The following is a 20,983-nucleotide window of genomic DNA, read 5'->3' as shown; positions in this document are numbered from 1 at the left end:
CAGCCCTGAGAAACATCGCCCATTCTCTCTCCATACCACCCCTCAAAAATTTTCGCCGCCCCAACACTATTTTGTTTTATTTTTCTTATTAATATAAGAAGGCAGTAATGTCAGGCCTCTGAGCCCAAGCCAAGCCATCGCACCCCCTGTGACTTGTAGGTATACACCTAGATGGCCTGAAGTAACTGAAGCATCACGTAAGAAGTGCAAATACCCTGCCCCGCCTTAACTGATGACATTCCACCACAAAATAAGTGAAAATGGCTGGTCCTTGTCTTAAGTGATGACATTACCTTGTGAAAGTCCTTTTCCTGGCTCATACTGACTCCAAAAGCTCCCCCACTGAGCACCTTGTGACCCCCACTCCTGCCCACCAGAGAACAACCCCCCTTTGACTGTAATTTTTCTTTACCTACCCAAATCCTGTAAAACAGCTCCACCCTTATCTCCCTTTGCTGACTCTCCTTTCGGACTCAGCGCACCTGCACCCAGGTGAAATAAACATCCATGTTGCTCACACAAAGCCTGTTTGGTGGTCTCTTCACACCGACGTGCATGACAGTATTTGCACATTATATAATTGATAAGGGACTCGCATCTAGAATATATAAAGAATGCTCACAACTCAATAATTGAAAAAAACAAATAACCCAATTTAAAATGGGAAAGGGATCTGACTAAACATTTCTCCGACAAAGACATATAGATGGCGAATAAACACATGAAAAGAGGCTCAACATCATTAGCATCAGGGAAATGGAAATTGAAACCACAATACTACTTGAAATACTACTTCACATCCACTAGGATGGCTAGAATTGAAAAAAAGATAACAAGTATGGATGAGGAGGTGAAGTTGGAACCCCCATATAGTGCTGCTGGGAATGGTGTAGCCACTTTGGAAAACAGTACAAAAGTTTTCCACAAGGGGTTAAACAGAAAGTGACCATATGACTCAGTATTTTCTCTCCTAGGTTTATACTCAAGATAAATGAGAACATATGTCCACACAAAAGCTTGCTCATGAATTGTCATAGAAACATTCTTCACAATATCCAAAAGTGGAAGCAACCCAAATGTCCATCAGCTGATGAATGGATAAACAAAGTAATATTCTGTACCATGGAATTTTAATTGGCATATTTGGAAATAAAAAGGAATCAAGTACTGATACAACCTACAACATGGATACATCTTGAAAATGCTATGCTAAATGAAAGAGGTCAGTCACAAAAGACCAGATATTAAATGATACCACTTTTTATGAAATGTCCAGAGAGGCAAATCTATAGAGACAGAAAGTACATTAGCAGTTGCCTAGGGAGGAGAGGACGGGGGAAATGGGGAGTGACGGCTCTAGGGTATGAGTTTGTTTTTGGAGTGATGAAATGTTCTAAAATTGTGGTGATGCTTGCACAATTCTATGAATATAGTAAAAAACATGAATTGCACACTTTAAATTGGCTCAGTGTATGGCACGGGAATTATATTCCAATAAAGCTGTTATTAAAAAAAAGAATATAGTGCCGAGCACAGTGTAATCCCAGCACTTTGGAAGGCTGAGGTGGGTGGATCCCCTGAAGTCAGGAGTTTAAAACCAGCCTGGCCAACATAGCGAAAACCCATCTCTACTAAAAAATACAAAAATTAGCCGGGTGTGGTGGTACTCTCCTGTAGTCCCAACTACTCAGGAGACTGAGGCAGGAGGATTGCTTGAACCTGGGAGGTGGAGGTTGTAGTGAGCTGAGATCACGCCACTGCACTCCAGCCTGGGCGACAGAGTGAGACTCTGTCTGGAAAAAAAAAAAAAAAAGAAAAGAAAAAAAAAGAAAAAAAATATATATACACTCAAGGTCAAAGAAAACATATTGGATTTGATTACTGAATAGTCAGACTGGAAGGCATTTGTCAAGCCCAACACCTTAAGAAACCAGAGAAAAGGGTGCTCTGCCAGGTCTACAGTCACACATTTATTTAGTGGCAGAAACATAGTCAGACCTTGTCTCTTGACCTTGACCTCTACGTTGTGCTGCTTCTCTTCAAAGCCCAGTTTTGAAGACATAGCTTGGAAGGGATTGTGAGAAGTCAACCTCATGAACAGCTGGATATGCTCTCTTCCTTTTCCCACATTTTGCAAAGGTCCCCCAAAGGCTTCTTGAGGAGGGGATAAATTGTGATAAAAAGGAATACTCCTCTTCCTTAAAGGAAGAGACTGCCATAGAGCTTCCCTGATCTTTTCCCTCATAGGATGGGAGGGTCTGTGTGTTTCAAAGAACACTTACTCTGTATGTTTCTAATTCATTTGCACTTAGCTCATCAATATGTTGTTTATGCAAGAACCATTTGATGTTCAAGAAACCCTCTGGGCCTCTTAAAGGGCTTTTAAAAAAATTCGAGCCAGAGAATTGAACTTTGCCAAGAGTAAATGGAACTCAGATATCAAAAGGTCTGAGTTCAGTTTTCATTGAATACAAAGGGTGAGTAGATTCTGAACTGAGCCAAATGCATTCTCCCACCCTTAATTTACAGTACATTGTTTTGGCAGACTCTACAATTCTGAAAGTTGGCTTGTCTTCTCCCATTCCTTTCTAGGGTGCAACCTCAAGCCTATCTTTTAGTGAACTTTACAAAAAATAAGGCCATGTTATAATGATTTATGAGAGCCTCACTCATCACTGTTTTTGTAACTATTAATTTTATTAGAAAAAATTCAAATGTTTGAAAAGGTTAAAATTCTCCTCTAAAGCTATAATTTGTTTGATCTCCTACAGAGATTTCTATGTTTTTTAGTCCTCTCATCTGGGAGTTTATCAAAAGAGATGTTGCTCCTCTTTCAATAAGTGGTCAGGTCATCAACCAATTATCAAATTGAATACTAGAGGGCTACTATTACTTGTAGTGCTAGGATTTGGAGTACAAAACAAGTTCCTTTGCTCCACCTTCGAAGGAGTAAGGGCCAGAGAAATTATTAGCACTTTGAGTTTCTTTTTAATAAAAAACAATCTCAAAAAAATGGCAAAATTAAAATCAGCCCAAGTTCTGCCACCTCAAGATATGCAGTAAGATTTTGTGGGTCACTTTCCTCTTATTCTAAAAAAGTACTTAGGTGGCTGGGCGTGGTGGCTCACGCCTGTAATCCCAGCACTTTGGGAGGCCGAGACGGGCAGATCAGGAGGTCAGGAGATCAAGACCATCCTGGCTAACACTGTGAAACCCCGTCTCTACTAAAAATACAAAAAATTAGCCGGGCGCGGTGGTGGGCGCCTGTAGTCCCAGCTACAAGGGAGGCTGAGGCAGGAGAATGCCGTGAACCTGGGGGGCAGAGCTTGCAGTGAGTGGAGATCGCTCTACTGCACTCCAGCCTGGGCGACAGAGGGAGACTCCATCTCAAAAAAAAAAAAAAAAAAAAAGTACTTAGGCTGGGTATAATGGCTCGTGCCTATAATCCCAACACTTTGGGAGGCTGGTGCAAGAGGATTGCTTGAGCCCAGAAGTTTGAGACCAAGGCTGGGCAACATAGGTAGACCCTATTTCTACCAAAGGAAAAAAAAAACCTGGGTGTGGTGGTATGTGCCTATGGTCCCAGCTATTCAGAAGGTTAAGGTGCGAGGATTGCTTGAGCCTGGGAGGTCGAGGCTGCAGTGAGCTGTGATCACACCACTGCACTCCAGCCTGGGTGACAGAACAAGACGCTATCTCGTCCCTCCCAAAAACCTCTGTATCTATACATCTATGTCAGTATACATAGTTATGGATATGTTATTACAAAAATGGGATATTATATTGTTTTACAATTTACTTTTTCCATTTGTTAGTTCGTGATTGTCTGTATTAATAAAATGATATCTACTCATGCATAAAATTCAATTGTACAGATGGTTACTTAAGTAAAGTCCAGTGGGACATCTGGTTTAAGGTGTGGCAGGATACAGCACTCAAATAATGTTCCGAGGTCTGCTTCTTTCCTTTCTATTTGCTCTGCCTTCTGCTGCCTTGGTGCCACTCACATGTTGCACATACAGGCAGCAGTTTGAGTATATGCATTCAGGATCTTGGCTGGCAGAAGGGATCAAGACTCTATTCCGATAGCAATATCTGATCATATCATTGTAACTTATGCCTGGGTTACATGACACACTCTCGGAATCCAAGTATTACACTAGGATAACATAGACTGAGAATGGGGAAGGGATGGAAGTAGGGAGAGGTGGGCCCCAGAGGGAAATGGGAGGATGGTTATCAGAAGGAGAATGAATGTCAGGTGGCCCAAATCACAGGTCCACAATCCATACACTTGGACATTTGGAACTTGTTTTGTATTGGTTTCCTGGGGCTTTCATAACAAAGTACCACAAACTGGGCGATTTGAAGATAAATTTGTTGTCTCACTGTTCCGGAGGCTGGAAGTCCAAGATCAAGACACCCACAGGGTGAGTTCATTCTGAGGGCTGTGAGGGAGAATCTGTTCCATGGCTCTGTCCTAGCTTTTGGCAGTTTGTTGGCAGTCCTGGTGTTTGTTGGCTTGTAGATGTATCATCCTGATCTCTGCTTTCGTGTTCACATGGTGTTCTTCCTGTGTGCACAGTGTGATTTCTTTGTTTTTTTTTTTTTTAAATAAAGACACGTCATATTGGATTAGGGATCCTTCCTACTCTAATATGACTGTATTTTAATTAATTACATCTGCACTGATCCTATTGCCAAATAAGATCACATTAGAAAGTACTAGGGGTTAGGGCTTCAACATATGAATTTTTGAGGTCACAATTCAACCCAACATATTTCCACCATTTTTCCATGCATTTAATATATCTGGCTACATCTAAGACCCATGCAGTCTGGGTGTGAATGCGGAAACCAGCTGCCTCCCTGTTTCTGCTGCGTGGGCTAGGAGATTGGATGAGGCCACCTCTAGGGTCCCTTCCAGATAACTTCACGATTAAGTGTCAGGGCTAGGAATCCATCCTGTGGTCTGAATGTATGTTACAGTGCCACCACTGACTAGCTCAGGGACTTTGGGCAAGGGGCTTACCCTCTGCAAATTTCAGTCTCCTCAACCAGTAAAATCAGGATAAGAGTCCTTCATCCATTGGTTTGTTGTAGGTTAGACACATAGCCTTCAATAAATGTCAGGCAGTGTTCCACTTCTTTGAGGATGTAAGAACTGCAGAGCCAGGAGAAGAACCTATATAACTCCTAGTGTTCTCATTCTCTCATGACAATTCAGGGCCATAACTTCTCCAGAGGTTCACTTGTTAGAACTTTGAGAGAGAGGCCGGGTACCGTGGCTCATACCTGTAATTCCAGCACTTTGGGAGGTTGAGGCCAAGGAGTTCAAGACCAGCCTGACCAACATGGTGAAACCCTGTCTCTACTAAATGCAAAAAATTAGCTGGGTGTCATGGTGCATGCCTGTAATCCCAGCTACCTGTGACCCTGAGGCAGGAGAACTGCTTGAAGCAGGGAGGCGGAGGTTGCAGTGAGCCGAGATTGTGCCATTGTACTCCAGCCTGGGCAAAAAGAATGAAACTCTGTCTCAAACAAACAAACAAAAAATCTTCAAGAGGGGAAAGGGTTCTTTTTTTTTTATCTTGCAAACCAGAACTCAAATCCAGCTCAGGGAACGCAAAATATTTATCTTTCTCCCCTGAAGCTGGATGCTATAAATTCTGAGCCAACTCCTTTTCTTTTAGGCAATGTGATTATTAAATACCTGTCCCCCTTGGGTTCCACTTATCTCTCTCTTATCTCGTTTTCTCTTATAACTTGATTTTTCCCACCAGTTTTCAGATGTGGGCTGGAACCAGTATTTTATTTACAATCTGTTTTTGGCTTCATAAATTTGGGGAAATGGAACAGATGTGTGCTGCTTTCCCAGGAAGCATATCTTTAGTTTTTTCATGCTTTAACTACAGAGTCTAATTCGGCTTGCCTAAATGTTTATTCAGTAATAACTTTGAGTTCTTGCAGGTAGCAGAATCTATCTGATACAGGTGTATTAGGCCTTCACCAAGGTCAAAGCAGGAGGAGGTGCCAATCACCTTTAAAAAAATGTGGTCACTTTCATTTAGTGCCAGGTGTTGTTCTAAGCACTAGGGATATAACAATGAACAAGAGAGCCACTATCCCTGCTTTTGAGGAGTGCACATTCTGGAACATTCATTTCTGCAGAAAATATATAAGGAGAACTTATGACATGTTAGATATTGTTCATCATTGAACAAAACAGAAGCAATCTGCACTTATGGTTATGTTGTGTGTGTGGGTGGTGGCAGGAGAGGGGGAAGAATACAGTACACATAGGTACATTAAAAGAATCATGTTAAAAGGTGATAAGTGCTATGGAAAAAACGAAGTAGGGTAAGGGGGATTAGGAATATTGGAAGGATTTACAAGTTTAAATAGGATGGTCAGGGTAGGTGATACCTGAACAAAGACTTGAAGGAAAATGAGGAAGGGAGCCTCAATGTTTGGGGGATGAGCAAGTCCAAGAGCCCTGGGGCACGAGTTTTTTTCAAGGAGAAAAGGGCCCTGCTTTTTCAAGGAGAGTCAGGAGGCCATTTTAGCTGAAGAAGAATGAGCAAGGTGAGAACAGGAGGAAATGTGGTTGGGGGCAGATCAAATGGAGCTTTCATCCTGAGTGAAACGAGGAATTAATGGAAAGTGCTGAGCAGAGAAGTCACCTGCTCTCACGCTTCAAAGGTCTGGTCTGGCGGCTTTGTTCAGTCTGGACTGTGCAGGTGCAGGGTGGTGGGGTGATATTTGGGGGGCTGCTGTAACCACATGGGTGGGGTGGTACAATCCTCTGATGCACATCAGAGGGTAGCAGGTGGAGGTGGTGTGACATGGTCAGATTAGGGGTCTATTTTGGAGGCAGGGCCAACAAGATTTTTCTGGCAGATTAGATGTGGGGTGTGAAAGAGAAGAGGCAGGGAGGATTCCTAAATTTTTATCCCTTAAGAATAGCCATTGAGGCCGGGCGCGGTGGCTCAAGCCTATAATCCCAGCACTTTGGGAGGCCGAGACGGGCGGATCATGAGGTCAGGAGATCGAGACCATCCTGGCTAACACGGTGAAACCCCGTCTCTACTAAAAAAATACAAAAAAACTAGCCGGGCGAGGTGGTGGGCACCTGTAGTCCCAGCTACTCGGGAGGCTGAGGCAGGAGAATGGCGTAAACCCGGGAGGCGGAGCTTGCAGTAAGCTGAGATCCGGCCACTGCACTCCAGCCTGGACGACAGAGCGAGACTCCGTCTCAAAAAGACTGCTGGAGAACGTTTTTGTTTTGCTTCGGTGCACTGGGAGTTCCAGGAGTTCCGTCTGGATGTTAAGTTTAAAGGGGCTATTTACTATTCAAGCGGAGCGGAGAGCTGGATTTTGAAGCTCACTGGGGACATACTTTTGGGGACATTTCTAAAGCTTGAGACCCTGCTCCAAAGCCCCGAAGACCCTGTCGAGGTTCTTCCAGAGCCGGCCACGTCCCTCTCTTCTCAGCCCTCCTAAATTAAGCCGGAAAATCCCTGGGACAGTAGCCCCTTTATTCGGCAAGGTCCTTTTTCCTCTTTGAGGAGCGACGAGAAAAACGAATAAAAATGAAGACGCGCAGCAGCACCGCGTCCTTTCCCCGCTCGCTGCAGGGAGAGGCAACGCGGCCTGGTGTGCAAGAACAGGCTCCGCTCTGGGCCGCAGGCGGTGCTGCCACGAACCCCAGCTCCAGGCGTGTGGGCGGGGCCTGCGTGTAGGCGGGGCCGCGGCGCCAGGGCACGCCACAGGCGAGGGCGTGGCCGACCCGGCGCTCGCCCGCCCGCCTGGTCTCGCGCTTCCCTCGCGCCGGCCCTTCAGCGGGTGATCAGCTGGTCTGCGCTCCCCTGACGTGGGCTGGGGCACGTCACCGCCGAATGGCAGCCTCCAGAAAGCCACCGCGAGTAAGGTGAGGGCACTCCACCGGGAGCCGCCGTCCGGGCAGCGTGCAGCCCTCACTGCGCGGCCGCGTGTGTTGCACCTCGGCAGGCAGGGACGCGCGGGTGAGGAGCCCGGCCCGCCGCAGTCTGGCTAGGGCCGCGCTCTCCGGAGCCCCGGAACGGGAGAAGGGGGAGGGGGTCCATGAAGCCGGGCGAGATCCTGTTCGTTTCCGGCGGGTCGGTGGGCACGGGGGCGGCCCGAGCCCGGTTCCTGGACGCGTGTGCCCGCGGAACTGCAGCACTCGGCTCGAGGGGGCGGCGGCCGTCACAGATCCCGGCCCGCGGGAAGGCCCCGCTCATGGTGGAAGTTGGCCCCTCCTGGCCCCTCCTCGTGCCCGGCGAGGTGGGCGAGCCTCTGCCCTGGCTCCTGTTACCCAGGAATCTAAACCTCAAGTTACAATCTCGACAATACTGACTCCTGCAATTCGCTCTACTGATCTGTCACCGCCACAAGGATAGACGGTCGCGGGCTCCTCCCCACCCAAATGGTTTCAGAGGCTGTGTAAGGGGCTATTTTAGTATAACCTCCAGGAAAATCCCCCCAGTAGCCTGCCCTCGTCTCTCCTTGGGCACAGGAAGGTGAGAAGGATAATTTCCCGGCCTCAAGTTAAACATGTTTTAGTTTATTCCCCTCCCATAACCAGGGTATACTTATCAGAGCCTCTGATAAAGTGGGAGACGAAGAGAGGTGTTCAGAGTTCATGGAGGCCACAGGCCACTCCCTGCCCATCCCCAAGGGGTCACCCACCTGCTAATCGCTTGAGACATGAAAGCAGTCACTTTGCAGCGTGGCCAGCCTTTCTTGCCGAACACAGACTATGGCTCTTGGCTTGTGTTTGTAAGTAGGGGGGGTCCCAAACCTACCTTGACCTGGATTTGCCCTTGCCACAGCTTGTTAGCGGTGAACAGAAAGCCAGACCCACCGTGTGGAAGTATGTGGGGAGGGGTGGAGAACTTCCATCTGGAAGGAGCTTCCTGTAAGTGAAGTGCTGGAAATGGAGTCAGGCAAGTGGATAATGATGAGTTAGGCTGTGGGCCTCAGGTGGCCTTCGAAGGCCACAGTGATCTGTGCTAGATTTATGGACGCACAGCCTTTTAGGAGCAGAAGAGTCTTTTCTACACCAGCTGGTAGAGTCTTTTACCTCAAAGGAAAGTCCAGTGACAGGCTGAGAGAGGGGAGGCCATTTTCCGTAGGCGCCTCCCCTACTGGTAGAATTTGAGTGCCATCCAGTGTAAAAGTGAGCACTTCTTTCAGTTTAAGTAGTGCAAACTGAACTCCAATTGATTTAGGTAAAATGGGGTTGAGCTGGCTTCTAGTGTGGCTGACTCCAGGAGCACCACCAACATTGGCTTCAGACTTGGCTTCTCTTTTGCATCTCTTGGCTCTGATTTATTCAGTATCGGCTTCATTCTCAGGCAGACTTTCTCCTTATGGCAGGTTATGACAGCTCTAGGCTGACAGCCCCAGCAGAGAAGTTGAACCCTCCTTCCTAATGGAGCAGAAGTCCCCGATCTGATTCTCACTGGGCTGACTTAATTCTCATGTTCATCTGTGAAGCAATCATTATGGCCAGAGGGAGGGATTGACCAGCTCTGGGTCCCAGAACCTGATGGGTGTGTCGATAAGACTCCTTTGAATCCCTTGGGCTGAAATGGAGAGGGTACCTTCTCAAAAGGAAAACCAAGGTTCCCATTGAAAGGAGGGATTGATTCTGGGTAGGCAAAGACAACATTGCTTACTTCCCAACTTTGGAACTTGTTCCAGTTTACCCTTGTCTCATCCCACTAGGTGTGATTGAGCATCTTGTTCCTTGTTTTGCCCCATGCTGAACACTACACATGTGTGATTCCCATGAACTGGGGATTGCAGGGGGGTGAGGTATTTGGAACCCTGCCAGAATTTCTTTGAAAAATAGGGAGAAGGCCTTTTCCAGTGCTGCCATAACCATCTTACACAAAGATTGAAAGTGCCCTGCATGCTTCTTGCCCCTTACCCACTTTGTGGCTCATCATGAAGTTGAGAAGGTGAAGGTCGAAGAAGTTCTGGGAAGGGTAGGGGCACTGAGCTGGAAGTTGGGAGGCCTGAACGCTGGTTCTGGCTGTGTCAGCACTTACCTGTAAGGCCTTGAGCTCGTCATTTGATCTCTGTTTCTTGGTTTGCTGGTCTAGAGGAAGGAATTGAGTTGGATAGTCCCTGAGGTATATTCTTCTAGCTCTTAACATTTAACGATACTTGTGCTTTAAAAGAGAACTTAAGAATTTTATTTGTCCAAACAAGCGAAGGGTGGATAGATCTTGGACTCTACAGAGACCAGGATATGACAAGAGCAGAGCAGCTGTAGTATTGAGCTGCTTTGTAGCTCCCGTGATCCTGACAGAAAGGTGGAGGTGTTGATGCTCACAGAGAGTTTGAGCTCACCTGTCAGACCTGGTTTCTGGTCTTGGCTTTGCAGCTACTGAGTTATATGGCCTATGGTAAGTTATCTTTGCTTTTTTCTTCTGTAAAATGAATGAATAGGATTACCTCAAGATAACCTTGGCTAGGCATGGTGGCTCACATCTGTAGTCCCAGCACTTTGGGAGGCTGAGGTGGGAGGATCACTTGAGGCCAGGAGTTTGAGACCAGACTGGGCAATGTAGTGAGATCCTGTCTCTTCAGAAAATTATTAAAAAAAAAAAAAAATCAGGTGGGTGTGAGGGCACATGCTTGTAGTCCTAGGTCCTTGGGAGATTGAGGCAGGAGAATTGCTTGAGCTCAGGAGTTTGAGGCTGTGGTAACCTAAGGTTGTGCAACTGCACTCTAGCCTGAGTGACACAGCAAGACCCTGTCTCTAAAAAAAAGATAACCTTCCAACTCTGTAGTCATGTGTCTGAACCAGTCGTTGGGATCACTTACTTATCAGCTTAGAAACTTATGTATGAAGTAATGGGAAATTGGGTGAGAATCTGACTTGTATCTCTGTCCACAAGAAAGAGACGTTATACAATTTATAATGGCTTTATTGAGATACAACTCACTTACATGCAATTCATCTGTTAAAATGTACAATTCAAGTTATGAGTGTAGTCACAGAGTTGTACAACTATCATCACAATCATTTTAGGTCATTTTCTTCATCCCCAGAAGAAATCCTGTTACCCACAATCAGTCACTCCTCATTTTTCCCGACCTCACCTCAGCCCTTGGCAACCACTAACACTGCATGTCTACTTCCTGTCTTTATAGATTTGTCTATTCTGGACATTTTATGTGAATAGAATCATATACTACGTGGTCTTTCGTATTAGACTTTTTCCCTTAGCATGTTTTCAAGAATCATGTATGTCGAGGTGTGATTTCTTTTTTCTTTTCTTTTTTTTTTTTGAGACGGATCCTTGCTCTGTTGCCAGGCTAGAGTGCAGTGGCATGATCTCGGCTCACTGCAGCCTCCCCCTTCTGGGTTCAAGCGATTCTCCTGCCTCAGCCTCCTGAGTAGCTGGGACTACAGGAGTGCACCACCACACCCAGCTAATTTTTGTATTTTTTTTTTTTTTTTTTTTGAGGCGGAGCCTCGCTCTGTCGCCCAGGCTGGAGTGCAGTGGCGCGATCTCGGCTCACTGCAAGCTCCGCCTCCCGGGTTCACGCCATTCTCCTGCCTCAGCCTCCCGAGTAGCTGGGACTACAGGCGCCGCCACCACGCCCGGCTAATTTTTTTTTTGTATTTTTAGTGGAGACGGGGTTTCATTGTGTTAGCCAGGATGGTCTCGATCTCCTGACCTCGTGATCCGCCCGCCTCGGCCTCCCAAAGTGCTGGGATTACAGGCTTGAGCCACCGCGCCCGGCCTAATTTTTGTATTTTTAGTAGAGGCGGGGTTTCACCATGTTGGCCAGGATGGTCTCTATCTCTTGACCTCATGATCTGCCCGTCTCGGCCTCCCAAAGTGCTGGGATTACAGGTGTGAGCCACTGCGCCTGGCATTATTTCTTTTTATTGCCAAATAACATTCCATTGTACGGATAGATGCTTTTATTTATCCATTTATCAGTTGAGCATTTGAGTTGTGCCTACAATTTGGCTGTTACAAATAATGCAGCTATGAATATTTGTGTACAACTTTTTATAAGGATATATATTTTCAGTTTTCTTGATTATGTACCTAGGAATGGTTTTCCAAAGCCATTACACCATTTTACATTCTCATCAGGAATGTTTGAGGGTTCTAATTTTTTCCATACCCTCACTTGCCCTTGTTATTGTCAGTCTTTTTTTTTTTTTTTTTTTTTTTTTTTTTTTTTTTTGAGACGGAGTCTCACGCTGTTGCCCAGGCTGGAGTGCAGTGGCGCGATCTCGGCTCACTGCAAGCTCCGCCTCCTGGGTTCACGCCATTCTCCTGCCTCAGCCTCCTGAGTAGCTGGGACTACAGGCGCCCGCCACCGCGCCCGGCTAATTTTTTGTATTTTTAGTAGAGACGGGGTTTCACTGTGGTCTCGATCTCCTGACCTTGTGATCCGCCCGCCTCGGCCTCCCAAAGTGCTGGGATTACAGGCTTGAGCCACCGCGCCCGGCCTTGTCAGTCTTTTTTATTATAACCTTCCTAGTGCATGTGAAGTGGTGTCACATTGTGGTTTCGATTTGTGTTTCCCTAATGACTAATGATATTGAACATCTTTTCATGTACTTCTTGGTCATTTGTGTACTTTTGCTGGAGAAATGTCTATTGAGATCCTTAGCCCATTTTAAAATTGGTTATATGTCTTTTTATTGTTGAGTTGTAATAGTTTTTTTTTTTTGAGACAGAGTCTCCCTCTTGCCCAGGCTGGAGTGTGGTGGCGCCATCTCAGCTTATTGCAGCCTCCACCTCCTGGGTTCATGCTATTTTCCTGCCTCAGCCTCCCGAGTAGCTGGGACTGTATACAGGCGCCCGCCAGCACAGCCAGCTAATTTTTTTGTGTTTTTAGTAGAGACAGGGTTTCACCGTGTTAGCCAAGATGGTCTCGATCTCCTGACCTCGTGATTTGCCCATCTCGGCCTCCCAAAGTGCTAGGATTACAGGCGTGAGCCACCGCACCCAGCGAGTTGTAATAGTTCTTTATGTATTCTGGATACTAGGATCTGCAGATATTTTCTCCTGTTCTGTGGGTTGTCATCCATTTTCTTGATGGTATCCTTTGAAACACAAACATTTTAAATTCTGATGAAGTCCAGTGTATCTCTTTTTTCTTTTGTTGCTGTGCATTTTGATTTGTGTCTCAAGAAGTCATTGCCTAATCCAAGGTCAGGCAGACTTATGTTTGTGCTTTAAGAGTTTTACAGTTTAGCTCCTATGTTTATGCCTGTGATCCATTTGTGTTAATTTTTGTTTATGGTATGAGGTGGATTAAACTTCATTTTTCTTTTTTTGAGACAGGGTCTCTCTGTGTGACCAAGGCTAGACTGCAGTGGGGCGATCACAGCTCACTGCTGCCTCAACCTGTCTGGCTTAAGTGATCCTCCCACCTCAGCCTTCTAAGTAGTTGGGACCATCGGTGTGCACCACCAAACCTGGCTCATTTTTGTAAATTTTGTAGAGATGTGTTTTGCCATGTTGCCCAAGCTGGTCTTGAACCCTTGGACTCAGGCAATCTGCCTGCCTCAGCCTCCCAAAGTACTGGGATTACAGATGTGAGTAATTGTGCCTGGCTTTTTTTTTTTTTTTTGAGACAGGGTCTTACTTTGTAACCCAAGCTGGAGTGCAGTGGTGCTATAATGGCTCACTGCAGCCTCGACCTCCAGGGTTCAAGTGATCCACCCCACCTTAGCCTCCAGAGTAGCTGGGACTACAGGTGCATGCCACCATGCCCGACTAATTTTTGTGTTTTTTGTAGAAATGGAGTTTTGCCACGTTGGAAACTTTATTCTTTTGCATGTGGATATTCACTTGTCCCAGCACCATTTGTTGAAGAGACTATTCCTTCCCCCATTGAATGGTCTTGGCATCCTCAAAAATCAGTTGACAGTTGTGAGGGTTTATTTCTGGACTCTTAATTCTGTTTTACTCATTTGTAAGTCCATTCTTATGCTAGTACCACACTGTCTGGTATTTAAGTTTGAAATTGGGATGGAAGAGTTCTTTTCAAGATTCTGTTCTTTTTCAAGATTGTTTTGGCTATTCTGGGTCCCTTGCATTTCCATATGAATTTTAGAATCTGCTTGTCAATTTCAGCCTACAAGCTAGCTAGAATTTTGGCAGGGAATGCATTGAGTCCATAGATCAATTTGGGAAGTACTGTCATCTTACCAATAGTAAACCTTCTAATCCATGACCATGGAATAGCTTTTGTTTATTTAGATCTTCTTCAGTTACTTTCAGCAGTCTTTTTTAGTTTTTATGGTGTACATTTTGCACTTCTTTTCTTAAATTTATTTTTAACTTTTTTTTGTTTTTGATGTTATTGTAAATGGACTTTTCTTAATTTTATTTTTGGATTGTTCATTGCAAGGATATAGAAGTCAAATTGATTTTTTAAATATTGATTTTTGTATCCTGTGTTCTTGATGAACTCAGTTATTGGTTCTAATTTTGTTTGTGGATTGTTTAGGATTTTCTGTATTCAAGATTATGTCATTTGCAAATAGAGATAGTTTTACTTCTTCTTTTCTAAACTGGATGCCTTTTGTTTCATTTTCTTGCCTCCTTACCCTAGATAGAACTTCTGGCATGATGTTGAATAGAAGTGCCAAGAGTAGACATCCCTGTCATGTTCCTGATCATAGGGGAAAGCATTTAGTCTTTCAACATTAAGAATGATGTTAGCTGTAGGTTTTGTAATACCCTTTGTCAGGTTGAGGACTTTTTCTTCTAGTTTGCTGAGTACTTTTATCTTGAAGGGACATTGGATTTTGTCATGCTTTTTCTGCATTTGTTGAGAAGACCAGGTAGATTTTGTTCTTTATTCTGTTGATATGGCCTATTATAGTAATTGATTTTTCATATATTGAGCCAACCTTGTATTCCTGGGATAAGTCTCACTTGGCGATGATGATCCTTTTTATGTTGTTCTAGATTCAGTTTGCTGGTATTTTGTTGAGAATATTTGTATTTATATTTTACAAGACATATTGGGGTGTCTTACTTTTTTATGAAAGAATAATATGTTTACCCTAGTTAAGAACATCCCATTCTGTCCAGTAAAACTAAAGTCACAGCCATATGAAAGTAGGCCTAGAGTCATTGGTAAAGCTGCCTGGTTATCTGGTTCTGGCTGTGTGGTAGACTGAGCTAATGTGTCCCTCTCTATCTTTACCAACATGTAAACATGTGGTTAAATTATAACTTAATCAACTTTGAGTTCATAGCTGAGTAAAATTCAAAACCTTTTCTATGGCCCACAGTAGGCCCCCTGGTGCCTCTATGACGTTGTCTCTGAACCACTTACCTCCCCATCCCCTGATACAATCACACTGTGCTGGCCTTCTTGCTTTTCCTCAGGTACACTAGACATACTCCTGCCTCATGGTCTTTGCACTTGCTGTTCTTCTGGAAAATTGTTCCCCTAGCCGTTCACATGGCTTGCTTCCTAACTCTTTTTAGGTCTGTGTTAAAATGTTGTCTGTTACCAGAGAGGCTGTCCCTGGCTACCCCATATGAAATAATCCTTCCTCTTACCTCCTTGATGCTTTCTTCCCCTTGCCCTGCTTTACTTTTTTTCACAAAACAAGTTCTTATTACCTGACATACTGTGTACTTGTTTTGTGTCTGTTGCCTTCTCTTCCCTATCCTCTCCCCAATCTCCCTGCCTTGCCCCATGTACATTTGTTAAAGTCAGAGATCTTGTCTATTTTGTTCACTGTTGTGTCCAGAACAGGGCCCGGATTATGGAAGATTTTTCAATAAATATTTGTTGACTGAATGAACTTGAAAGAAAGAGAAATCCTCAAGTGCCAAAAATGTAGAGGGAACCTAACACCTGAATGGTATACTAGTAACCTGAGCCTGGGAAAATGATCAGATGCAGATATAGACCTTCATGCCTGGTGTCCAGGGCATTAGACTATCCCCATATGGGAACAAGAAGTTTGTGTGCAAATCTTCTAGCTATGAAATTAATGTGAAAGTCTTAGAAGCAAGCAATCACAGAACTGCTTGTACAAACCAGGACCCATCACATTCTTATAGATAAATAGCCTCTATTGAAGATAAGCTCTTAATAAAAGATCGATCACAAAGCACAGAAGGAATGAACCACCAAGAGGGAGAGGCAGCAGACCCAGCAGACATGAGGGTTAGTCTCCCAAGATCTGTTTGAAAGTATGGGAGAAATTATAAAATAAGGGCCTAAAATAATGAAGGCACAAAGAGAAGGCATAGAAACCAGAGTGAGAGAATAGGACACCATAAAGAAAGAACAGGCCGATGTGAAAAAGAATCAAATAGAACTTGTGTAAGGAAAAAACATAGTCATTGAAAGTAAGTCTTCTTAGTCTAGTTAAACAGGAAGTTAGACATAGCTGAAGAGAATTTATGAACCGAAAGCTAGAACTGAGAAGGTTAACCTGCAATGGCGATGTTTTACGCCTGCAAGTTTTACATCAAACTTTTATTTATTCTGCCACTGATAATGGGGGTGAGAGTTCTTCTGATTCATGTTAGAGAACTGTTTTTTTTTTTTTCTTTTTTTTTTGAGACGGAGTCTCGCTGTGTCTCCCAGGCTGGAGTGCAGTGGCGTGATCTCGGCTCACTGCAAGCTCCGCCTTCCGGGTTCACGCCATTCTCCCGCCTCAGCCTCCCAAGTAGCTGGGACTACAGGCGCCCGCCACCACGCTCGGCTAGTTTTTTGTATTTTTAGTAGAGACGGGGTTTCACCATGTTAGCCAGGATGGTCTTGATCTCCTGACCTCGTGATCCACCCGCCTCGGCCTCCCAAAGTGCTGGGATTACAGGCTTGAGCCACCACGCCCGGCCTTAGAGAACTGTTAAGTTAAGCAATGCCTCTTCTGATTGAGCCTTGCCACTTTTATTGTGGTCAAAGTCTGCAAATTCCTGTTCTTTCTCTCCTTAAGGGCGAATCACCAGGATTTTCAGCTGAGAAATTTAAGAATAATTGAACCTCACGAGGTGACACACTCAGGAGACACAGGTGTGGAAACAGGTAATAATTTTGTCTGGAAATTAGATGGAACATCTGTAAAGGATTTTAGATCTTCACCCCAACCCCAGGTTGGGTGAGAAAAGAGGGTAAGGAATTAGTAATAGATCATGACTGGGCGTGAGTACCTGGAAGTTAAAAACCATTTTGTGGCCGGGCGCGGTGGCTCAAGCCTGTAATCCCAGCACTTTGGGAGGCCGAGACGGGCGGATCACGAGGTCAGGAGATCGAGACCATCCTGGCTAATATGGTGAAACCCCGTCTCTACTAAAAATACAAAAAACTAGCTGGGCGAGGTGGTGGGCGCCTGTAGTCCCAGCTACTCGGGAGGCTGAGGCAGGAGAATGGCGTAAACCCGGGAGGCGGAGCTTGCAGTGAGCTGAGATCCGGCCACTGCACTCCAGCCTGGGCGACAAAGCGAGACTCCGTCTCAAAAAAAAAAAAAAAAACCATTTTGTTTTTTGGCTTCCTAAGTGGTTGGTTACTGTTTCTATATATTTACCATTTTTTAGAGAATTCCAACTTTTTTTTTTATTATTATTTTTTGCGTTTTCCATTTTTGTCAGGGGGGTGGTGGTGGAGGAGGAGATAGGTTATTATTGAAAATGTTCTGTATTTCTCTAGTATAGTCCTTTATTGATTATCTTAGAAATTCGCTTTCAATTTTGGTCATAAGATTGCAAAATGAGAAAAGCTTATATTATTGTGCTTTATAAATTGAGTGTGCATTTAGGACAGTCTTTTTGGGAAATATTTCTTGGCTGTCCCTTCTCCCCAGAACTGGTTAATTGTCTGATGGGTTACCAGAAACCTGAATTCTGAAAAGTTGTGTATTACTGTATTTCTATCCCATGTAAGCCAGTACGGTTGTACCGACTACTCAGGAGAACCACTTTTTTTTTTTGTTTTTTTTTTTTTTTTTTAGCTGACTGAAAAATTAATCTCTTTTTTTTTTTTTTTGAGACGGAGTCTTGCTCTGTCGCCCAGGCTGGAGTGCAGTGGCACAATCTCGGCTCACTGCAAGCTCTGCCTCCTGGGTTCATGCTATTCTCCTGCCTCAGCCTCCTGAGTAGCTGGGACTACAGGCGCCTGCCACCTCGCCCGGCTAGTTTTTTGTATTTTTAGTAGAGACGGGGTTTCACCATGTTAGCCAGGGATGGTCTCGATCTCCTGACCTCGTGATCTGCCTGCCTCGGCCTCCCAAAGTGCTGGAATTACAGGCGTGAGCCACCGCGCCTGGCCTGAAAAATTGATCTCTTAAAGTACATAAGAAACCATGCCTATCTAATCTCTGTTTGGAAGAGCAATGCTATAACTGCATGCAATTTTAGATCCTTTTTCTTTAAAAAATATAGATGTATCCCACACAGTTTGGACCATATTAGGAGGTAGCAGAGGAAGGAGGAAACAGAAAGTAAAGAAAGGAAAAAAGTGATGGAATCGTCAAACTTGGAATTGGAAGATAACTTCTTTTTCTTTTTGTAATGTATGAGGAAATAGAGGTTAGGAAGCTTCAATTGCCTGAGGTTGTAGATCCCAGTTGGAAACTGGAGCTCACTTGTTTTGCTTCTGTCTTAGAACACTTTAAGCCTCTGTTATGTCCCCCAGATAATATGGTGTAATAGAGCATGGACCTGAGAATTGCGTAGACCTTGAGTCTTTGGTTCCTGATGATCCAGCTGACTTGGGCAAGTACTTAACTCGTTTTAACTCCTGTTCCTTTATGTGTAAAATGAGAATAGTGAAACCTGCCTTGGAGAATTGTTGTGAGAATTAGCCACTAATGTATGTAAGTCCCTTAGCCTTCCCTCAGCTGTGCAACAGAGAAACAAAGCACTACCTCTAAAGCTATGGATGCTGGAAGAGCATCTATGCCTGTGTTAAGGTGCTGAAATTGGAGTAAACGGGCCCCTTCCATTCTTGTGACGAGACGTGGGAATTCCAGTTGGTGCTTCAGATCCAGATTCAAATATTTCTTGAGCTCCTGCAGTGTATTAGGTGCTGTGCATGGTGCTTTCACACATGTTATGTTTAATTTGCCTGGCCGCCAGTGAGATAAGTATGGTGTGCTTTTCATGTACAATCAGTGAAAAATCTTGTTTGTGATAAAGGCTGAAGTTGTGGGAACTTATTTCTAAAAGCAGACCTGTATATGCAAGACTTTTAAGTGAGTCATTGTCTGTAAGGCATAGTTTGAAAATATCTGGCAGTGTATAGGCTAATGTTTCATCATGGACTAGGCCTGTTGCTCTTGCCTTCCTACTTTCCTGCACACTTTGCTTAGCTCTTGACTGTTTCTAACATTTCTGAAAAGTCATAGGATATGGAATGAGCAGATGTCATAATACAGCACCTTGCAAGAGCCTATCTGTCACTGAAGATTCATTACTGTTCATTGAGTGTGAAAAAATCATAGACACGATGTTGTGAATTTGATTTAGCCATCTTCGAGTGAGCATATGTATATGTTAGTTATAGATACATGGATACAGAGATGACACCATCCCTGCCTTCAGGAGAAGTGGTATGTACACCTATTACATGATTTATCACATTGCATTTATGGTTAGTTGTACGTCTTACTCTAATAACATTAAACATTTACATGACGTTTGTTATTTGCCAGGAACTGTTTCTAAGTGCCATACATATAGTAACTCATTTACTCCTTATTACAAATTACGAGGGTCATCAGCTACAACTTTCACTTCCTCCATCTTGGCTGCCTTTTCAACCAGTGCCACCTCAGTGGCTAGGACTTATATAATTGCACCAATTTTGTTCTCTCCTTAGCTCCAGCTGCTCACCCATTCAGTCACTTTCATCACCTGTTTTCCTTGTGGCTACAGCTGCCTCAGCCACCAGGGCCCACTGTATTCACTTCAGTGGTGGCTGCCTCACTGCCTCAGCCATTGCCTGTTACTGTCTTCTTCACCTTCACTGTTGCTGCCCCTGCCCCTTACCACGTCTTAACTGTTGGTTATGGCGTTGAGACTTCTTTCATCATGTCTGATATTGATGATAAAGAAGTAGTTGCATTTCACCTAGAACATGAATGTGATGGGCCTGAAGGATGAGGAAGTAGGAAGAGGGAAAGTGTTGAGTGTCAATGGGGGCAGGTAGCATTGTGGAGAGGAGTGGCAGTGAGACTGAGGAGGCTCATGATTCTGTGGGGGTCTGATCCACCAGTCACCAGGGGAAATGTGATGATGTGATGGTGGTGGTGATGAAGGTCAGAATGTGGAAATGAGGAGGCAGGTTGTGATGACTGGGAAGCAGAGGATGTTTTTGAAGAGTTCCAGTTTGTTTTTGTTGGTTTTTAGTTTGCAGTTGAAGATTTTGTGCTCATCATTGGTTGTGTTAACTTTATTGATGAAGTTAGTGACTGATAATATTGATACTATAATCAGTACTAAACATCCAGTAGTGCCACCAAAATCCTTAAGTCAGAATGTACCTAAATGGAAGGCACATTCTATAAAGAAATAAATGATCTTGAAAGAAAGTATTTTGGACTCTTACATTTTTGCATTTTAAAACTCCTGAAGCCAAGGCTGTACTCCAGACCAGTTAAGTCAGATGTTCCCCAGATAGTCCTAATGCACAGCCAGTGTTGAAGTCCTGCTCTAAAGAAAGCTTCGTTTTTGCTTGACTGTTTTTAAGAATGATTACTTGCTCAGAAATGTGATTTGAAAACACAATAAATCTATTCTGAAGCTCCTGAAAGATATCAGAGTAAAATTTTTAGATGCTGGCAAGCTTGTGAGATCACGGTGGGCTTTATTTTCAACCCCCATTGGAGGTGTTGACATATAAACTTGGATCAGACCAGGTACTTCTGATCCCTTTTTCTCTGATAGGTGAGAAATTATAGGCTCAGTAGATTAGACAAAAGGAAAGGATAGCTGGATGCAGT

At 44.3% G+C, this 20,983-nt stretch overlaps 1 protein-coding gene across 11 annotated transcripts in view; it reads left to right on the top strand.

The window, feature by feature from the left end:
* Positions 1-7,873: 7,873 nt before the first annotated feature.
* The window catches only part of XPNPEP1 (X-prolyl aminopeptidase 1), a 62,526-nt gene continuing 49,416 nt past the window's right edge, over positions 7,874-20,983 (top strand). For 3 of the 11 annotated variants that reach the window (XR_012418197.1, XM_074002676.1, XM_005566393.3), the window contains exons 1-2: positions 7,874-7,930; positions 16,982-17,070. Coding sequence is in view for 1 of the 11 variants with exons in the window: in XM_005566393.3 (XP_005566450.3) it covers positions 7,899-7,930; positions 16,982-17,070 (121 nt within the window). In the remaining 10 variants the exon portion in view is untranslated. Of the gene's footprint in view, positions 8,541-16,981; positions 17,071-18,675; positions 18,756-20,983 lie in introns of all 11 variants that reach the window. The other 8 variants (XR_012418198.1, XM_065521393.1, XM_065521390.1 and 5 more) reach the window with 6 other exon arrangements.

The sequence above is a fragment of the Macaca fascicularis genome, chromosome 9, assembly GCF_037993035.2.
Source record: "Macaca fascicularis isolate 582-1 chromosome 9, T2T-MFA8v1.1".
Lineage (NCBI taxonomy): Eukaryota > Metazoa > Chordata > Mammalia > Primates > Cercopithecidae > Macaca > Macaca fascicularis.
The sequence above is the reverse complement of the archived record's forward strand: the minus strand, read 5'-3'. Positions and strand labels throughout refer to the sequence as shown.